At 39.5% G+C, this 19189-nt stretch overlaps 1 protein-coding gene across 1 annotated transcript; it reads right to left on the reverse strand.

The window, feature by feature from the left end:
• Positions 1–200: 200 nt before the first annotated feature.
• Positions 201–12110, reverse strand: LOC121300448 (protein sidekick-1). The gene is made up of 4 exons (XM_041229023.1): positions 11957–12110; positions 3058–3164; positions 2483–2630; positions 201–259 (listed from the first exon to the last, which is right to left on the reverse strand). Exons 1-4 carry the CDS (start codon positions 12043–12045, stop codon positions 250–252), a joined length of 354 nt encoding a protein of 117 aa, XP_041084957.1. The 5' UTR covers positions 12046–12110; the 3' UTR covers positions 201–249.
• Positions 12111–19189: the final 7079 nt, after the last annotated feature.

Consider the following 19189-nt stretch of genomic DNA (forward strand, 5'->3'; position numbering starts at 1 on the left):
CGCCGCTCCCAGAGCCCAGAGGGGAGGAGCCGCCGCTCCCAGAGCCCAGAGGGGAGGAGCTATGGCCCAAGGATGCCTGCCTTGCACCGCTCAGGGATGACGCATCCGCATCGGCTGGGGTCGCCTGCTGCTCCGCATCGGCTGGGGTCGCCTGCTGCTCCGCATCGGCTGGGGTCGCCTGCTGCTCCGCATCGGCTGGGGTCGTTGGTGTCTCCTTTTTGTTTTTTAGGCCTCCCGAGGGTAAATGCATTATAGTTTGCTAAAACAGTTGAAACATTGAAAGAAAATACAGCTACTTTAGACTCTGCTTTTGAACAGCAGTTGCAGGAGCACATGTGAAAACACAGAACAACACAGACAGAAATACATCTTCTAATTTACAGCATACAAGGCTGATCATGCACGACCTCCTTATGCAAACCAATACATACTGTAGTGGATTAAACTGGTGCTACATCAATTATTCCCAAATTTAATGCTAAATATATTAGGTTTTCTGCCTGTACTTTCAAAATAATTAACTAAGGAATCTGTCATCAGCCACCAGTGGATTGATTTGTAGCCCTTCATGTTACTCTAAATGGCTATTGATCTCTTGCAGTGTAGTCCCTTAAAATTAATCTGCACGTCTGCCAGGACGCTTCATTTAATCATCCTATATAAATTGCGATGTATAACCCATTTTACTAAATTCAGTGAGATTCTATATTTCCACCTACTGCAGCTGTTTAGCTAACTAAAACTGATTGCCCTGCTCCTTTGGTCACAGCAGCTCAGGCCAATTAAATACCTAATACTTAATGCTGCAATTATAGCATATGTTTGTCTGTGGATCTTATGGGTACCTGTGGTTGCCCTCCTCTCTTCATTGAGGTCACTGGTCAATGGTGCTACCTCAGTATGGTAAATCCTGAGCGTCTTTGTGTCAGGAACACTAGCTATGCTAAACCTAGGCCAGTTTTAAGAAATTAACAGCTGCAGGCTACACTTGCTTTCTGCTCTAACATACTGTACGATCTGTGTCTTGGTCTAGTATTCTCAGTGTTAAAAGCCAATGAACTAAGTCAGAGTATTAACTGACAGTGGTTCACACTCATTGAGATTCTGTTGCAGTCAGAAGGCTGATGCGTGGCACATTTTGTGCTTTTTGCTGTGGGGAGCATGACTCTCGAGTGGTGGAACACTGAAACAATGCAACAGAGAAGAAATGTTAACTTGGTTATAACCCAGTGTCATCATACTCCTGTCATATCAATTCAGCAACTGGAAGATGACAGTGAAAAATAAAGGACAAGTTTTGATCTGTGTGCTGTCTGGCAAAGAAAAGTGCTTACTGACAGCGGATTACCCAAAAAATGAAGCAAGGTATCATTTATTATGAGATCCTGGTGAAGGTTTGATATTCCAAAGTGAATGTTTAGGGTGATTATAAAGTCACTTGGAACACTTTGCAGTGCTACATTTGACAAGAAGTCTGTGTATCTGTGTAAAATGCTATCATCTGTTGTTTTTAATGTTATCTTGATGGTGGAAGACGAATGGTGGCATTGGATACTTCGCAGGTAGCATGTCGTTCTGTTGTTGGGTTCTCCCATCTGCTGAGTTTCATTGTTCTGTGGTGAAATAGTTTCTCCACAGCATCAGTGCTTTATAACCCCCCCTGTATAAATACACAACAGTTCCTTCTACTGCTTCTACAGCACATGGCAGGAGGACACAAAGGTTACTTACATAATTTGCCCATGACACAACAGCAGTATGAACAGCATTTCATATTAAAAAATGCTTTTCTTTCTTGCTCGTTTCCAATTGAAACTTGGCTACGCTGTGCATTTCTTAATTTTTTTCAGAACAAATCTCGAACCATCGCACCTAGCTTTCGCTAAAACCACTAAAACTTTGATTAGAAACGTTTTTTAAATATTGTAAAAGATAAAGCCTAGCTTTGATTCACTGCCTCTCAAAAAAAGCACTTAACAATAACACAGAATGAGACCTAATTAGAAAAAAAAGGGAATGAAAAACTACCATGCCAAGATTAAAGGACAGTTGGAAATCAAAGTTAATTGCATTTTTTCTGACAAGGAAAAGAAAACACATTGCAAAAGATGCCAACGCTCCCTTTCTAATGTAGCCAGCCTTTGCCATGTGCATTTACTGAGGCTGTTTGCTTCTGTAACAATATGGCACAAACCACTATCAAATTATTAGGCAATGTAAGTAGATACCTGCCAAATTAGGGCAATTTCCTGATGAAAAAAAAAAAAAAACTTATATGAACGTTGTTAATAAAGCAAGTTCATAAGCTTCTGAGGCAATTACAGTAAAATAGATGAAAGCTGAATGCAAGGGAGAACAGACTTCATAATAACATCACATCACATCATAATAACCAATGGCTCCAGTGCTGTGAGATGGCTTAGAATGGCTCTCCAAAGACTTGCATGATTACAATAGTAATTGGTTATTAGGTCATACTCACATCCTGCCACTGGGGATTATCTTATACCCGTCCCTGAACCATGTCACCTCAGGACGGGGGTAGCTGCTGACCACTGGGGAGTTCAGTACTGCCGCCTTGCCTTGAGACACAGTCTTTTTTTGGTCTCCCTCCACAAAGTTACCCATATCTGAGGAGAAGAAAATCAAGGGGATTTATTCATCACTCCCTTCACCAACTCAAATACCTGCTGGTATGAGCTTATCTTAGATTGAATACTGTCTATTTCTGTCAGCAGCTACGTTAATCAAAAAACAAAAAAAAAAAAAAAAAGTCTCTGCTTTTTGCTAGCAGACGATTGCTTTGTTCAACCTCAAATCAGCTAAACTAGCAAGTAAAATCAATTAAAAGATACTCTTGCTCACTCTGAATATTGCATGCAAAGGACAGCCACTGGAATACAGTGCAATCCAATCCTACTTGGGTAGGATTATATCAGATATGACTGACAGTATCGAAAGGATATTGCACAGGGACATGCAGAGACGGGTCTCTCACATCGTATTTCTCATGGAATAAGGAACTGATCGCACACCGCGACACGTGATCACCCTTACATGCTACTTGTACTTCTGCCTTCTTCTGCATCAGTGCACCCATCCTGTTCCTCACCACACACTGGTAAAACCCAGCATCCGAGCGCTGTAGAGAAGTAATAATGTACCTGGGAAAATCCAGAGAGAAAAGCGTGTGAGACATTCCCTTTTGCCCCAATATGAACACATAGTTTTAAAACCTTTAGCAGTTATTTAACTCAAAGGGATAAAATACAGTAAGTAAATGTGTTCACCTTAACATATAAGCACTGCACATTGCTCTTTTTTTGTCATTTTCAATTGAATGTTACAGTAGTGCCAATCAAACAGACTGCCTCTTAACTACTTTTTTCTTCTTATATCTACATGATGGAGCGCTTGCTTAACAGCTACTGCCTAACAATGCAAATAGAAATTACAAATATGCTAATAAACTATTGCAGTTTCCATTCAGCCATTACAGGGATATCGCTACCATGAACCAACTTACAAGATGGCTGCCAGGTAGCCATTTCATACAGGATGTCAAGAGATAGATCACCCAACAGAAACCGATCCCGTATACCAACATTCATGTTCTTAGAGAGCTACTTTTATGGATATGAAATAACAGTATTTGAAACTACTGTGTTTAACATCTAATGTATTACCTGCAGTAACAGCTATGCTTTACACAGAACTGATAGTACTTGAACTTGACTTACTGTACGGTTTACAATGAACCACCCTCTATAGTAAGTAGTCTGCCCTTAACAGCAGTTTAAAATAGAACAGGAACGTTCTTGTGCTAAGCATTCTGGCACACTTTAGTATGTACAGTATAATTGTAAATTAATTAATGCTAATTGCCATTTGTATATGTCATATGGCATGCTTTGTTTAAACAAAGAAAATACAGTACACACTATATTAATCATATTACTTTTCCTTTCAGCAAATAACTGCAAGCAATACATATATGTTGGGAATTCCAGTCAATAAAGGTTTGCCACACAGTGCCAACTTTTATTACTCTTTCTATCACTTTGGCACGAGGAGATATATTTATCTTTCAGTGTCACAGTGCGTGTATGTCTAACACCTATGAATATTGATGTGATGAGCAGTATTGGAAGAGCCAGCTGGCACAAAAGGTTTGGATTGAAACAGGACAAGTGCTACACCTCGATTGTGAATTTAACTACCTTTAAGAAGAACAAACATTACACTACCTGCTAGTTTCGGCTTAACGGTATTGCAAGTTTTTCTACCTTTGATTTCAGAAGGGGCAGCAGTATTTAAAATTCGAGTCCACCACTCCTGGTGTTGTGCACACAATTGCACAAAATTTTAACGCAGACCAATATAGAACCAGCTCGGGTGACAAGCAATAAAATACTCTGTGTTTTGTGTGAAGTATGCCTTTGTTTGCAATAGGTTACCTACGAGTGACATAGCCAGCATATTGTATGGATGATAATAACAGTGGTTGACATAATATTTTTCCACTGCTTGAAATTAATCTCTTCAAAAGGATCATACAAACCTTTCAAAGACCTGACAACTATGTCAACACATCAACTATACAGTGCTGCAACATGATGGTTCTATCGTTGCTTGAAAACTGGATGCCTCATATCAAGAGTCTACCCTTGTCTGAGAATGTCAGTGTTAAAGTATCACCTCAGTCTAAATTAGTGACAGAAAACTAGTGCAGCAAATATTTAAGAAAATAAACTGAAAAAAATCAGAAGGCATATGGGGAACTATCACAAATAAATGAAACCCATCAATATTAGACAGACGGTTACCATTACCAGGCAATAACGTAATTAGTTTTTTTTTTTTTTTAAACATCCTTGCTTTAAGTGAAGATACTTCAAATATCATTTTACATTATTGCTTTATAGTCCTTTCAAAGCTTAACCTGGTTTGCTCTTCTTTATCCATTACCATAAGATTACCGGATTTAAACTCAACCTTCTGAAGAACAGAAATCTACCCCATTTATTTATACAGTTTGACCAGTCAACCTGAACATTAAATCGATGGATAGCAGCCGCATTAAATATTATCTGAACAGTTGTTACAGGGCTCTTTCATTATCAAATAGTAACAAAAGCACATCACCCTTCTGGTTCAATTTTATTTTTTTAAACAAAAATGAAGTAATTATTTAAGTAAGAAAAAAAAAAATCAAAAAGTGATTTTCCAGAAAGCTATTAATATTTTAATGCTGTAATTATTATTCTGCAAGTCAGAGCTCTTTATATAAATACCAAAGTGAAGGATTATATATATATAAGAGTTTGAGCCGAAGCAGAGTTCAGTTACAGGTGATCATTATAATTGAGTGCAGTTAATCCTTTATCCATTATCAACAACCTTTGGCATTGCTTGGTAACAAGCCCCTCAAGTACAAGCTGAGAATCATCGCTTTGTACTGTATTATTTCTGTTCTGCAACACCGAGCCTCTGATTTTCAAATGCAGGGGTTTCCAGGGACGATGCTACACAAGTCAACTTTCAGGCAACATTATTTTGGCATCCGTTAAAGCAACACAATGTGACATTTTCATGCAATTTAAGCAACTTGGGAAAATAGTTTTTAAATGTCACCCGCAGTTAGTGACTTTAACCTCCTTAGTTGTTACCTTGTATTATTACCGAAAGACTACTTCTAACTCTTTCAGTTGTTTTCAATACAAAAATGTTATTTCTTAACTGCTGTATAGGTTGGCCATGCTCCGGCTACGTAGACCGGAGCCAGCTTCAAGACCCGGAGCCGGAGCAGGCTGGTTCTGGAGCGCTAGAGCCAGAGTAGAGCTGGATTCACGCTCACCAGAGTGCTCCAGAGCCTGGAGCCGGAGCTGAGGTCCTGGAGCTGCTCCACTCTCTCCTACCTTACAATAAACATTCTGTTAAGTCCAGTTTACTTGAAATAACAGAATATGTAACTGCATAGATATTGTTATATGTCAGGGGTGATGAAATAAAAGCAGTTCTCACACCAGCTATTAGTAAATAAAACATTCTTTTTTATTTCAATCCTGTAAAACCTTCCCTTTCTTAGTTCCAGAACTGATCATCTCAATGCACATCTCTTGTAAAACACTTGCAAAAGACGGCAGGTTTTGCTTCACTCTACATGCTACACCCTTGTAAGTATTTTCAAATTATGTCATTTTAACCAAATCCTTGTTTTGCCTAAATTCACCTAATTTTACAGCAATCAGTTTTCAGAAATTATGTCCTGACTTTTGATTGAAGTTGGTTGCCCGGGAGTTAAAGTCACATGCTGGAGTCATGGGGTCCCCTGCACATGAATTGTCACAGAAATAAAGATAAGGCCTCTTTCGGACCAACCCAAAAATGACCTGACTCCACACACAACTCCACTACTTGTTTACTTAAGATGATAAACCAGTTTCTAAACTTTTGAGTGGACAATCCCATTAGTCCCCAGTCCCAGATGCTCCACTTTAACATTTTGCATCAGTACAACTTCAGTATTCTCCATATCAACATGGATGAGACACAGGGATTGGAACTTTAATCTTTTCAAATTAAAAACAGTTTCCGCAACACTGTTGAGCAATGCACGCTCAGGCTTTGTAGATACTTTAAAACAAGAATAAATGTCCACATCACATGCTGCCGGTACTTTTGATCTGTGGACCTGTATGAAAAATCAGAATCAGCTTCTTGCAATGACATGCCACTTTGTTGACCAGGAGTGGAATTTAACTGTAAAATGCACTGACTGCATTCCTGATGAGTCCCATACTGGGGAGAACATTGCCTCCCCTGTGCAAAATGTGCTGGACTCCTTTAACTTAAAGCGAGTGGTGTGAATGCTTATGCTAAGGTGTATCTGACTGAAACTGGATCTGTACCACTGAACTACAGTGGTTGGAGTTCGCAGAGCACTTGGAAAGCTTGAAACTAAATCTGAATCTGGCTTGAAGATGAAAGTCAAATCTTTTGAGTCAAACCTCAACAAGGATATAAAGCTAGAGAATGACATTGATTGTCAGATACCAGCCTTTCTCGATCTCTTCCACACTGATCAAAAAGAAGCTGTGACCAAAGGCTTGTCTGTTCTGTGTGGACCTGCTGAAAGTGATCTAGTTCCATCCAAGAGCATGTACATCTGAAAGAATCTATGAGCTTTCTGACAGCAGCCCTAAAGACGATGACAACATGGAAGGATCTGCTTTGCACAATGAGCTGAAGGTGTATTCAGTAAAGAAAATGTTCTCCTGCCCTTTGGCTTATTGGAAAAATTGCAAAGATTCATTGTTTTTGTTGGCACAGCTTATGGCAAGCCAAATTATCACTTCGAGATATCTCAAATTGAATTACAGATATCTTTAATTGTGCAGTTTTTAAGATATCTAAAATTAATTTAAAGATATTTGTAAATCAATTAGAGATATCCATAAATCTATTAGATCTAAACATGAAATTAAGATATCTCAAATTGATTTATAGATATCTTTAAATACTATGGAAACCATGTGGATTTTGCTAGCATTTAGAGATATCTTAAAATTAAAACATCTCTAAATCATTTGAAGATATCTCTTAATGACTCCCTGTTCATTTAAAGATATCTCTAAATCACTTGAAGATATCAATCAATCAATCTTTATTTTATATAGCGCCTTTCATAGTGGACCATCATCACAAAGCGTTTTACAGGGTAGTGAGGAACAATGCATAATACATTAAATAGTTAAATACAGAGCATAGTACATTAAATATAAACAGTAAAAAAAAAAAATACAATACAAAAAAATACCACAATGCAAATACATTAACTACAGGTATATTACATTAAATACAGGGCTAGGAAGTGAATTCTAAACATTGTGGATGTGTGTGTCATACAGAATCATACAAATAAGATGGAGTGAAAAACCTGAAATAGCAATTTAGACAACAGCTAATAACAGATATCAGGCTTAAAGAGCATTGAAAGCAAAAGAGATCAAGTGGGTCTTGAGAGTTGATTTCAAGTGAGCAACTGTGGGAGCTGGGAGAGAGTTCCAGAGAATCGGGGCCATGAAGCTAAAAGAGCGCTCTCCGAGTATGATGCACTTTTACTTGGGTATAACAAACAGGCCAGAGTCAGAGGACCTCAGCTTGCATGTAGGGACACAGCGGGTCAGCAGGTTGGAAAAATACTCTAGACCTGTGTGATGAAGGGTCTTGTAGACAAGCAGGAGAATTTTGAAAGTAATCCTGAACTTAACAGGTAGTCAGTGCAGTTGGACAAGACAGGGATTAATGTAATCATGTTTTTTACATTTGGTAAGGATCCTAGCAGGGCATTTTGAACCAGCTGTAATCGGTTTAAGGCACGTGACAGAAGACCACCATAGAGAGAGTTGCGATAGTCGAGTATGATATGTGATTGCAGAGGGTATTTGGGCATCAAAGGAGAGGTCACTATCCAGAAGTACACAGAGACTTTGTATAGTGGGGGAAGGCAGCAGCAGACAGTTTCCAAGGTTCAAAGAAGCAATTTGAAGATTCTTGAGTTGAGTTTTCAATCCTACTAGAAGTTGTTCAGATTTGTTAGTGTTGAGCTGTAGAAAAATGGAAGACACCCATGCCTCGATGTCTTGGATGCAAGCTGAGAGCCAGACCATGCAGGGAGGAGGAGCTGCTGTCCCCAGAGCCAGAGAGGGAGGAGGAGCTCCCGTCGTCCCGAGAGCCAGAGAGGGGGGAGGAGCTGCCGTCGTCCCGAGAGCCAGAGAGGGGGGAGGAGCTGCCGTCGTCCCGAGAGCCAGATAGGGAGGAGCCGTCATCCCGAGAGCCAGAGAGGGAGGAGCCGTCGTCCCGAGAGCCAGAGAGGGAGGAGCCGCCGCTCCCAGAGCCAGAGAGGGAGGAGCCGCCACTCCCAGAGCCAGAGAGGGAGGAGCCGGCGCTCCCAGAGCCAGAGAGGGAGGAGCCGCCGCTCCCAGAGCCAGAGAGGGAGGAGCCGCCACTTCCAGAGCCAGAGAGGGAGTAGTTAGCCGATTGCGGCCAGTGTACATTGTACATGGGGGGAGGTGTGTGGCAGAGCAAAGCTCTGCCCTTTTTAAATTGGCAGGGATGGGGTTAATTTCCCCTACCTACCTGGGTTTATTATGTTCAGGAGGCTGGGGTTCATTAGTTGATTAGGTTAATTAACGATAAATCAGCGCCCAGCCACCTGACATAAAAGGAGACCTCTGCTTCTCATTTGGGAGGTGGGAGCTGAGGAAGCAGGTTGGTGTTTGTTGGTTTTGGTTTTGGTTTTTGGTTTTGGTTTTGGTTTTGTTTTTGGTTTGGTAAATTTGAATCCAGTGAAGGCATTGCCCAGCCTGGAAACCTTGTTTTTGTAAGTTTGTTTTTGTATTGGTTATTTTATTTTTTTTTTGTGTTTAAATCCCTTTATTTTGCCATTGTGCACTTTTGTGTTATTTATAATAAAATTAGTAAATTTTTTTTGAACTGCAGACTGTCTCTGGGCCTCTATCCACTCGCCAGCCTGCCACAGATATCTTTAAATATTTAAAGATGTCTTCAAATATTTAGAGATATCATGAAATGATTTAGAGATATCATGAAATGATTTAGAGATATGTTTAAATATTTAGAAATATCTTTAAATGAATTTAAGATATCTCTAAATGATAATTTGGCTTGGCAAACACAGCTGTCACATTGTTTCTTTTGTGTGCCTGCAACATCAGTTGAAAGTGAAAGACTCCTTCTCCAAGCAGGGGACCTAATCACAGATCGGACAACAAGACTGAATTCTGCAAATGTTGAAAAAATTAATTCTGATAACCTGTAACCGAGAAAGGGGAAACTGGAAAAAGTCACTCAGTGTCAGACAAAGGGAGTAAATGGTAACCTGCTAGAAGACACATCATTAAACATGAGTGTACAAAAAATAATAGGTCAAACTAAATGGAAAAAATGTTTATGTTTAATATGTTGTGTTAGTATTTCCAATTAATAACCTCATATAAATATGTTCCTTTCTCTAGTATTAATATTTTACTTACCCCTAACTTTTAACAGGAAAAACAATGTAACTGTTTTTGTTTCTCTTTATTTATTACACTGTTTTCTACTTTGTTATGTTTGAATGCTTAAACAGGTGTTTTTATGTTGTAAATATGTTGATTTTGTCAAACAGGTACCTAAACAAGATCCACATGAAAATAAAACCGTGAAGCTTTAAAACCTGATTTCTATATGTCTTATCTCTTACTCAAAAACACATTTAATCATTTTGGAATATTCATAGCCAGGCAACATCAATTAAAAAAACTTTATAAATTCCATCCTAGTTTGCACTATTTTTTCTGGCTCCGAAGCGCGAGAATCAATGAAAACTGCCTTCAGAATCCCCAGCTAAGACCGGTGACTTCGCAACGCTAGGACACAAACCTGTGCTTCCCTGACTGTGTGACTCGTACTGCACAACACGCAGATGTGCTTTTACTAGGTGAGCCACTCGGGTCCAAAGTTTCCTATCTTCTGAGCCAAGAATGTCAACTTACTGTACCTGTTTCGGAAACAGCAATGATGTTAATAGAGTGTCACTAAGGTCAAACTTTCAAGTAGACCAACATTTTGGCCAATGGATTCACTACCATATTAAAAGGGTTACTGTAGATGCTATGAATTATGCCATGAATGACAATTAATAACTTGTACACACAAATCCTGACTACACATATTTCTTATTTTCGACAGGCATTGTACCAAATGAAACGATGGGAAGAGTTATACTTCAAGCTAATTACAGTATATCATTACCCCTTTTTTACATCTTTTTTCATCGGAGAAATCTGTCATGCACAGGTCAACCAAGAGGAGAAGCTAGAAATATTATTTCCACATCAGCGCCGCATTCACTTGTTATTTATTTATGTGTTGTTTCAGTGTCCATCACCAATTACAATACCTAACCTTTGAGCTTTTGGTATTTGTAACTGTCAGTCACGTGAGAAGTGCAGTCTAATTTGCAGGGCACAAAAAATAAGAACATACCCATTCTCAAACCTCATTATCACCACTGCTGAACTAACTTACATTTTGTTTTATTACTGGCAGGGAAATCCATATCTTTCATTTCAGCTTCGCCAGCCTGTTATTCCAGCAGGTTTAGATCCCACACATTTACTAATCCTTGGGCTAAATCCACTTGAATAGGATATTGATTTTGATATAAAATGATATATTGCACAACCAAAATCCACTTATCTTGAAGTTCCAAATTCGGTATAGGAAACCTCCATTTATACAAACCGAATTTCAGTGGACATACTGTTCAATTGCTACAATTCTGGCTGCAGTTATACTGTACCTAGATAACCTATTGCTTAGGAGCAAAATATTGTAGACTAATCCCATTGTTTTTTTGTTTTTTTCATGCAGATTCTGTTGATCAGATCGGCATTCGCAAACGGGTAAGTATAATAATGATAATTCAAACTGTTCTTGCCTTTGCAGTTGTATGCTAGTGAAACAGCATCCAATCACATGACGAGAGTGGTACTGTATGGTTTGTATGTATTACCTGAATAATACTGCCTTTACTGTACTGTAAAGTTTTTCTCGTATACCTGGTGGTCTTCTACAAGAGGTTTATGAATGCTAATGCACAGAATGTGCTCTGAAGGCAACTAGTCTTTTAAGTCAGCTGGGGTTAGTTTCTCGAAGTTCTTTACTCCAAATGACACAATGACGTTATCAAACCAGAAATAATCAACTCAGACATGTAATTTACTGTACGTGTCTTGATAGTAGTGTACCTGATTACTGTAGTTCTGCAATTGAAACTGGTGGGGTTTTTTTTCACCTGTCTGAATAAAAGTAGTGGTAAAAAAGATTATGCTTTGAAAATCTGCCCCACGGACCCCTATACAGTTTATGGAGTTTAAGAGAACATTACTTGTATTCAGGAGAGAAGGCTGTGATCTCTGTATCATTTAAAATCCACTTGAACTCCAGGGGCCAACTGCCCTCAGCCAGACAGGTCATAACCAAACGGTTCCCTTCGAGATGAATCTGAGGCAGCCCCGGCTCTGTTTTGAAATACGGGGCGACATCACCTGCAAGACACACACACAAAAAAAAAAAAAACCAATCAGTTAAGACCCAGTACTCACAAGACGAACTGCAACACTGTTCAAGCTGTGATGGTACAAGTCTTTCTACTCCGCAGAATTTGTTTTTTATTTCCGATGCATTTTATAGACAACCATTCACAGGAAGGTTGGGTGTTTTTTTTTTTTTTTTTTTTTTCTGGGATTGTTCTCAAGCTGTATGCTTTCACAAGTCCCCCATACTAATTATGTCACTGTTTGAGATGACAACTGGACCTCCTAGATCAACAGTGTGTGGCATTTGTGATAAAACTGAGCATTGTGGTGCATCCAGTAAAGGCGCTTCGCGGGGAGTGCAGGATGTGCCCTATAGCTGGAGATTGCAAGTTTGAATCCAGGCTGTGTCACAGCCGACCGTGACCGGGAGTTCCTAGGGGGCGGCGCACAATTGGCCTAGCGCTGCCCGGGTAGGGAGGGCTTAGGTCGGCAGGGGAATCCACGGCTCACTGCACATCAGCGACCCGTGGCCAGTAGGGCGCCTGTGGTTCTGCAGTGGAGCCACCAGATATGTGTTGTCCTCCGGCATTATAGGTCTGGTGGCATCGCTGTGGATCCACAGTGTGAAAAATAAAGGATTGGCAGGAATGTTTCGGAGAACGCGTGCTAAAGCTGCCATTTCCCGAGTCAGCGGGGGGGGGGGTTGCAATCGGTGAGCTGAGGATACAGATAATAATTGGGCATACTAAATTGGGGAGAAAACTGGGGTAAAAAATGGTGACGACTGGTGGTTCAGACTGGCAAGTGGATTTGTGATGATTGCTGCTTTTCTTAGACTCTGTGGAGAACAGCAATCCACACAAATAGCTGTTTTTGGTTTGATAAAGATCTCAATGAAAATATATTGTAAACACATACACACACACACACACACAATCCATTGTGGATCCATTGTATGAATTATAATGAGCTTCACACGACTCAGAGTGACAAAAAAAAACAAAAAAACAAAAAAACTTCTTCCTTATTAAATTAGAATTAAAAAAATCCCAGCCCAGTCCAGAGCTCTGAATTGCACACTCATGCACAGATCCTCACTGGAGTTCTCTTGTATGATGGATTGTGCCACATTGCCAGCAGGTTGTCTCTGTCTATGTCACTCAAGTCATTAAGTGAGGCCTCTATAATATTGTAAAAAAGACTGTGGGAGGAATAAATAGCTTAACTACAGCTATGGCCAAAAGTTTGCAATCACCTAGAATTTTAGGAGATATATATATATATATATATATATATATATATATATATATATATATATATATATATATATATATATATATATAGATAGATAGATAGATAGATAGATAGACGCACACACACACACATCCACTTGCCAGTATATATAAACATTTAGATAGTTTATCTAACATCATGTAATTAAAAAAACTACAAAAGGATATTGCAAGTCTACCGGAATCAATAATAGCAGTACAGTAGTATTTCATGTTAGGTTTGGAAATGTCATCCTTTTTCTTTTTTTTGAAGTATATGGAAAACTATAAAGCAGTATGTATTTCAATATGTTAATTATATAGGGTAGAATAAGTAAAACATAAGTACCAGGCTGTATGTCCAATCTGAGATGGAATGTTTTAATGACTTTAATAGATTTCTCGACCCGCCCTTTGGGGCCATAATAATATGCCCTCAAATCCCCGACAAATCAATTGTGCCATAACAGTGCCGCCCAAGGCCTACAAATTATTCCAAATGTACTGGTAAAGTGACAATGAAAAGTATTAAGCTATCATAATCAAAGCCATCAATCAGGCCAGAGTCCAGCGGCAGAAGGATTAGAAATCTCAGCATGAAAGGAGCAATCAGCTTGAGCGGGACCTTTTATTATCAGCATTTCCCAGGGCGAGTAACCTTTCTATCACGGCTGCTAACCTTCCCTTCAAAACTTCCCTCTGTATCAAGACATCGCCCAAAATATGTTGAGCTCCAGCACTCCACCACAGTAACCAAGACTGGGCTTTTTTTATCTTGAAAACAGTTGTAATTCAATTTCTGCACCCCCATCATCCCCCTACCTCCCCCCCCCCTTCTTTCACCAAGATTGATAGTCTCTAATCTAAGTGAGAAAAAATTCAGTCATCAGAAATGTATTTTATTTGCTTGCAATTTTGAATATTTCAGTTATGCTAGCCAGATGCCAGGAAACTAATCTAAAGCTTCACTACGCCATCCGCGTAATAGATTTAATCTATTTGGCATTGTACTGCAGGGGGACCGAGACCAGAATATTTATGCATTTCTTTTGAGAGAGAACTCAGGTAGAAAAGCTCTGTATTGGCAAATAAAAAACTGTTGTGAGCATGCTGTTCACTGTACCTGATGGAAGAAGATGTGGAGACTGTAATATCACAGGATCCCAAACTGCAGTGTATTATCACAGAGTTATCCATAAATATTCATAATACGGGCATGTAAAGGATGAAGTAAAGGGTGAAGGACAGTTTAGTTTAATTGTGCCTTGCCATTCCGAGTTCCCATTTCAGAAGCACAGCAGAATGTTTTAATGTAATTGGGTTGGCTCAGAAGGTTCAAAACTGTCGAGTCAGACGTACTCAGCAGCTTAAAGACTCTGAGAAACTGAGGAACTTTTACAGGCTTCTTTGAAGTTGAAAACCTTTGATTTACTCAGGTAAAGTATTTAAAAAGCACCTAAGAGTTAATACAGTGCTGCCAACACTTTATACTGAGGAATGGATCACAGAATGAACAATACATAGTTTTGAAAATAAGTATTTTGCACTTATGTGATGCAAAAGTTACCCCCCTCACACACACACACACACACACACACACACACACACACACACACACACACACACACACACACACATTACTGTTACGCAAATAAGGTGTCCACAGGAAACTAGCTGCAAGCGCAACACAAAAAATACTTTTTTGCCATTAAGATGCTATATCACTCCCATTCGGTTTACAGAATGCCTCCCTCTCTTTGGATCATTTCACTCACCCCCCAGTGGTGTTAATGGAGTGTTTCCAATACTGCCTGTACAACAAGAAGTCCCACACATCCACTGACTCACTGCATGAATCTAACCTGCTTGAGATGTATTGTAACATGGTAATACTCACTGATAAAAGGTCCCTGTGACAGAAATATAATGAATCTTGGTTGTAAATCTCCCTCTCGACCTGTGAGGGCGCTAAGCAGCAGAAGTACGGACTGGCCTGACAGTTCTTTCCCATGGTCGGGAAGTTGGTCAGTCTGGAAGAAGGCGAGACTCCGTTGCAAGAATGTATTGACCCGGAAGGGAAACGACATAGCAGCTGCAGATTGCAGAGATAGCAGCACTCGTTTACCAAGGGGTCGGGTGTGACAGCATAAAAGGGGATGGAAAATCGCAATCTACTCCTTCGCTTGGTTTTTGCACATTGAAACTAGAAGGACAGTAAGAGACCCAGAGAAACCTGTTGAAAAGAATATTCGTGAGTGTTTTGTTTGTTTGTGTTTGTTAATAATTGTCTGTGTTTGCAAATCACCAGACGACCAACACGTATCTGGAGCTGTCGCCTTGGTCCAGCAAACCCGGGACAACACTTTGTCACTATAATAAATTGTTATCACCCACCACGAGCACTACTGTACATACCCGGACTGGTGACCATGGCTAGTATTATTGTGGGGCGGATAACTTGTATTTATTATTTGGGCTGCAATCCCTGTCTTTTCTACCTCCGTGCATTACACATTGGTGTGTTTTACCAGAGCTTACTGTTTGGTCGCCAGCCTGGGAGTTATAAATAAAAGACCCTTTTTCCAAACGGATTACAGTTTCCTGTCTGTGTTTGTTCTTGCACTACATCACCTGTTCTCACTCAGCAGCCACTTTGCCACAGTCCCTCAAACACAAGGCAAGATTCAAACATAGCTACAGGCATGGATCTGGTATAGTGTATACCAGGGGTGAAATTCTGCCTGTACTCTGTACCGGGACTTATTTTGATGCCGTTACTGGGTGCCAGGGCTTATTTAATCTGCTTTTCGTCCAACGCGGATGCATTCTATCCACTCACACAGTCCACTAGCGTAACGTTTCTTCGTGCTTCACACTTTTCAAACACTGGCCCAACTTGCAAGGCACATGTTAAGCATAGTGATCAACATTTTGTTTTTGTTTTGACCCTAGTATTTTCTGTTATGAGGACTGTAATAAAAACCAAAATGGTGAGGTGTTTTTTCTTTGTACAATGCCCCCTTTTCTAAAACATTTTGAAGAGTTAATTTAAGTTGAATGTGAGTTTTCACTTGCATGTACATCTAAATAAAAAGGCAGAGGTAAACCACAATAATGATATTACTTTATGAAAATGTGTCTTTTGCCACTTTATTTCTTGTGCAGAAACCAAAATACCAGGGATTTTGTCTCTATAATCCAACCTCTGCCACTGACTAACTCACTGTGTGACCCTGAACGAGTCACTTAACCTCCTTGTGCTCCATCCTGCAGATGAGATGTTAAACAAATGTCCTATTGTAAGTGACTCTTCATATAATGCACAGTTCACAGTCTACCTCTGTAAAGCGCTTTGTGATGTTGGTCCACTATATATATATAATTGTAGCCAGGGTCTGGAAAGTATGGGGATGATTTCAAAGAATACTATGGAGATTCAAATGGCCAAGTACATCATTATTATTATTATTTATTTCTTAGCAGACACCGTTACCCAGGGCGACTATAGTTGTATACAAAAAAGTACATATCAAGAATGACTTCAGTCCTAATAAGAGTAAATACAAAACACAGTATGATTTGATAAATACAGTAAAATAGGGAGCAGATAAGTGCAAGTTAAAGTGCATTAAAGGCAAAGTAGTATATTGTCCAGAAGGGGAGAGTTGAGTTTTACAGGTGTTGTATGAAGAAGTCTGTCTTTAGGAGGCACCGGAAGGTAGTCAGGGCCTGAGCAGTCCTGACATCCATAGGAAAGTTGTTCCACCACTGTGGGGCGAGGGTGAAGAAGTAGTGGGCTCTGGAGGCAGGGGAGTGTAGCGGAGGTACAGCCAGAGCGGAGAGGTCAGGTGGGGGTGTAGGGAGTGATGAGGGTCTGGAGGTAGCTGCATGTAGTCTGGTCAAGGCATCGGTAGACAAGTACAAGAGTCTTGAACTGGATGCGAGTGGTGATCGGGAGCCAGTGGCGTGAGCGGAGCAGTGGAGTAGCGTGGGAGACGCGGGACAGAGAGAACACAACGCTGTAGAGTTCTAGATGAGCTGGAGAAGACGGGTGGCAGACACAGGTAGGCCAGCCAGGAGGGAGTTAAACCTTAAATAAAACCTTAAATGGCAAGCATTATTAGTCGTAGTAGAGCCTGTTACATAAAAAATTGAGGGGTATTTTAGCCCCTATTGTGCATTACTTGACTTACACCTTTTTGTACCATTTTTTCATAGCACAGTTAATTTTTTAATACTATTTTATATAACATCATCCCTTTTAGGATATCTTGAAACAAAACCCTCTCTACAGCAGTTACTGCATTTCTTAATGCTTGTCATTTAAGGTTTAACTTAAGTGTTGTATTATAGTACAGGACTGATACATGCAGAGAAGATAAAGCTTTCAGTATTTTCAGCTTCCTTGTTTATGGTGAATTGGTTATAATTGATCTGTTATTTTTAAGGCTTGCTTTGTATTTGTAAATGTATCGGGTACCAATATGCATACAGTTTAAAAGTATGTATTCATTGGCACTCATATTTTTAAATGTTTACACCCGGTTGTGCATATGCACTTTTTTGTTGAGAATTTCACCCCAGCTATATACACTCCCGAATGCATAACAAAATTCAACAAATGTAACATCACTTGAGATTTTAGTTTTTGTCAAAGCTACTTACAGGTTAAAGGTATAAATCTGCTAATAAATAAATAATACAACTTCCAATCTAAATCATGGGCTGAGCATGTACTTTCGTATTAACGCAAGCCATAGTTGATAAAATCACAGGCTAAGTGGGGAGGTTAAAGAATTTAAATTTCAGCCCTTCTCATCCTTAACAAATCTGATATGTGTAACTATAACACAATGCCTTCGACTGAAAGTCAAAGGATATTAACAGTGAATATATTTGAATCTATTTGAATGCATTTTCCTTGGCAACACCTTAACCCTTCAAGTCAGAGATTGTAAAAAAAGATTGTAGATGTAAAAGATCTGATGGAAGTCTGCATTCAGCTTTGCAATGTAAATAGTTAAATAAAAGGGGAGAACCCTCTACCCCTCTCCTCAAGCAAAGACACACATTTATTTCCCCAATGGCGGAGATGGCATGCTGCACAATCATGTACAGTCCAGTGAATATAATACAAATTAAATAAATCCAGCCTACATTGCAATAATCTGATTTATATGTAATGAAAAAAAAAAACATTTCCGTTGCCGGGTCTAATTCTGCCTGTTGTCTGAGAGACAGGATTATAAGTCATTTCATCACATTCTCATAGGGAGTGAGTTGATTGTTAAAGTTGTACTGAATCACACTCTTATAGGGAGGAGGTATAGCAGTAACAGAAAACTATTTCCTTACACTAATTAGCTTTGGTACCCCGTTTCATATGCCACTCCCATCCATTAACACTGCACTCTTCAGTTCTGATTCTAAGCAACACTACCACTCCATCCTTCCCCCAATACCTAGCGCTCCAAAGGAAAAAGAAAAGAAAGCATGTGTTCTTTCTTTCTTTGCAGCAATGTCTATTTATTTTAATTTTTGTATTTCTCCAAACCCAAAACATCAAAGATGCACAGTTAGTTGCATTCAGTGTCATCCTGAATCAATTTGTTGGCTAGAAGAGGGGAGGGCTACATTTACGTGGGTATCAAATTATTTTAATAAAGATGTAATCCTCCAGTACAGACTTTTAGGGTTAATTTGGTCGTCATGGCTCCAGAAAATCTCCGTTGATTTTCATCATGGTAAAGAAATCCCTTTTTCTTACTCTTGGAAGACTCTCTCTCTCAGTGTGAAACAACTGACTGTATA

Source organism: Polyodon spathula, chromosome 26 (assembly GCF_017654505.1).
Source record: "Polyodon spathula isolate WHYD16114869_AA chromosome 26, ASM1765450v1, whole genome shotgun sequence".
In the NCBI taxonomy this organism is placed as follows: Eukaryota; Metazoa; Chordata; class Actinopteri; order Acipenseriformes; family Polyodontidae; genus Polyodon; species Polyodon spathula.

Coding starts and splice junctions, on each gene's coding strand:
- LOC121300448 (XM_041229023.1), bottom strand. CDS start 12,045: ATGACCTGTCTGGCTGAGGGCAGTTGGCCCCTGGAGTTCAAGTGGATT. Junction 3,165..11,956: donor GCCTTCTCTCCTGAATACAA/GTAATGTTCTCT, acceptor GGATTTTCCCAG/GTACATTATTACTTCTCTAC. Junction 2,631..3,057: donor GGCAGAAGTACAAGTAGCAT/GTAAGGGTGATC, acceptor TCTTCTCCTCAG/ATATGGGTAACTTTGTGGAG.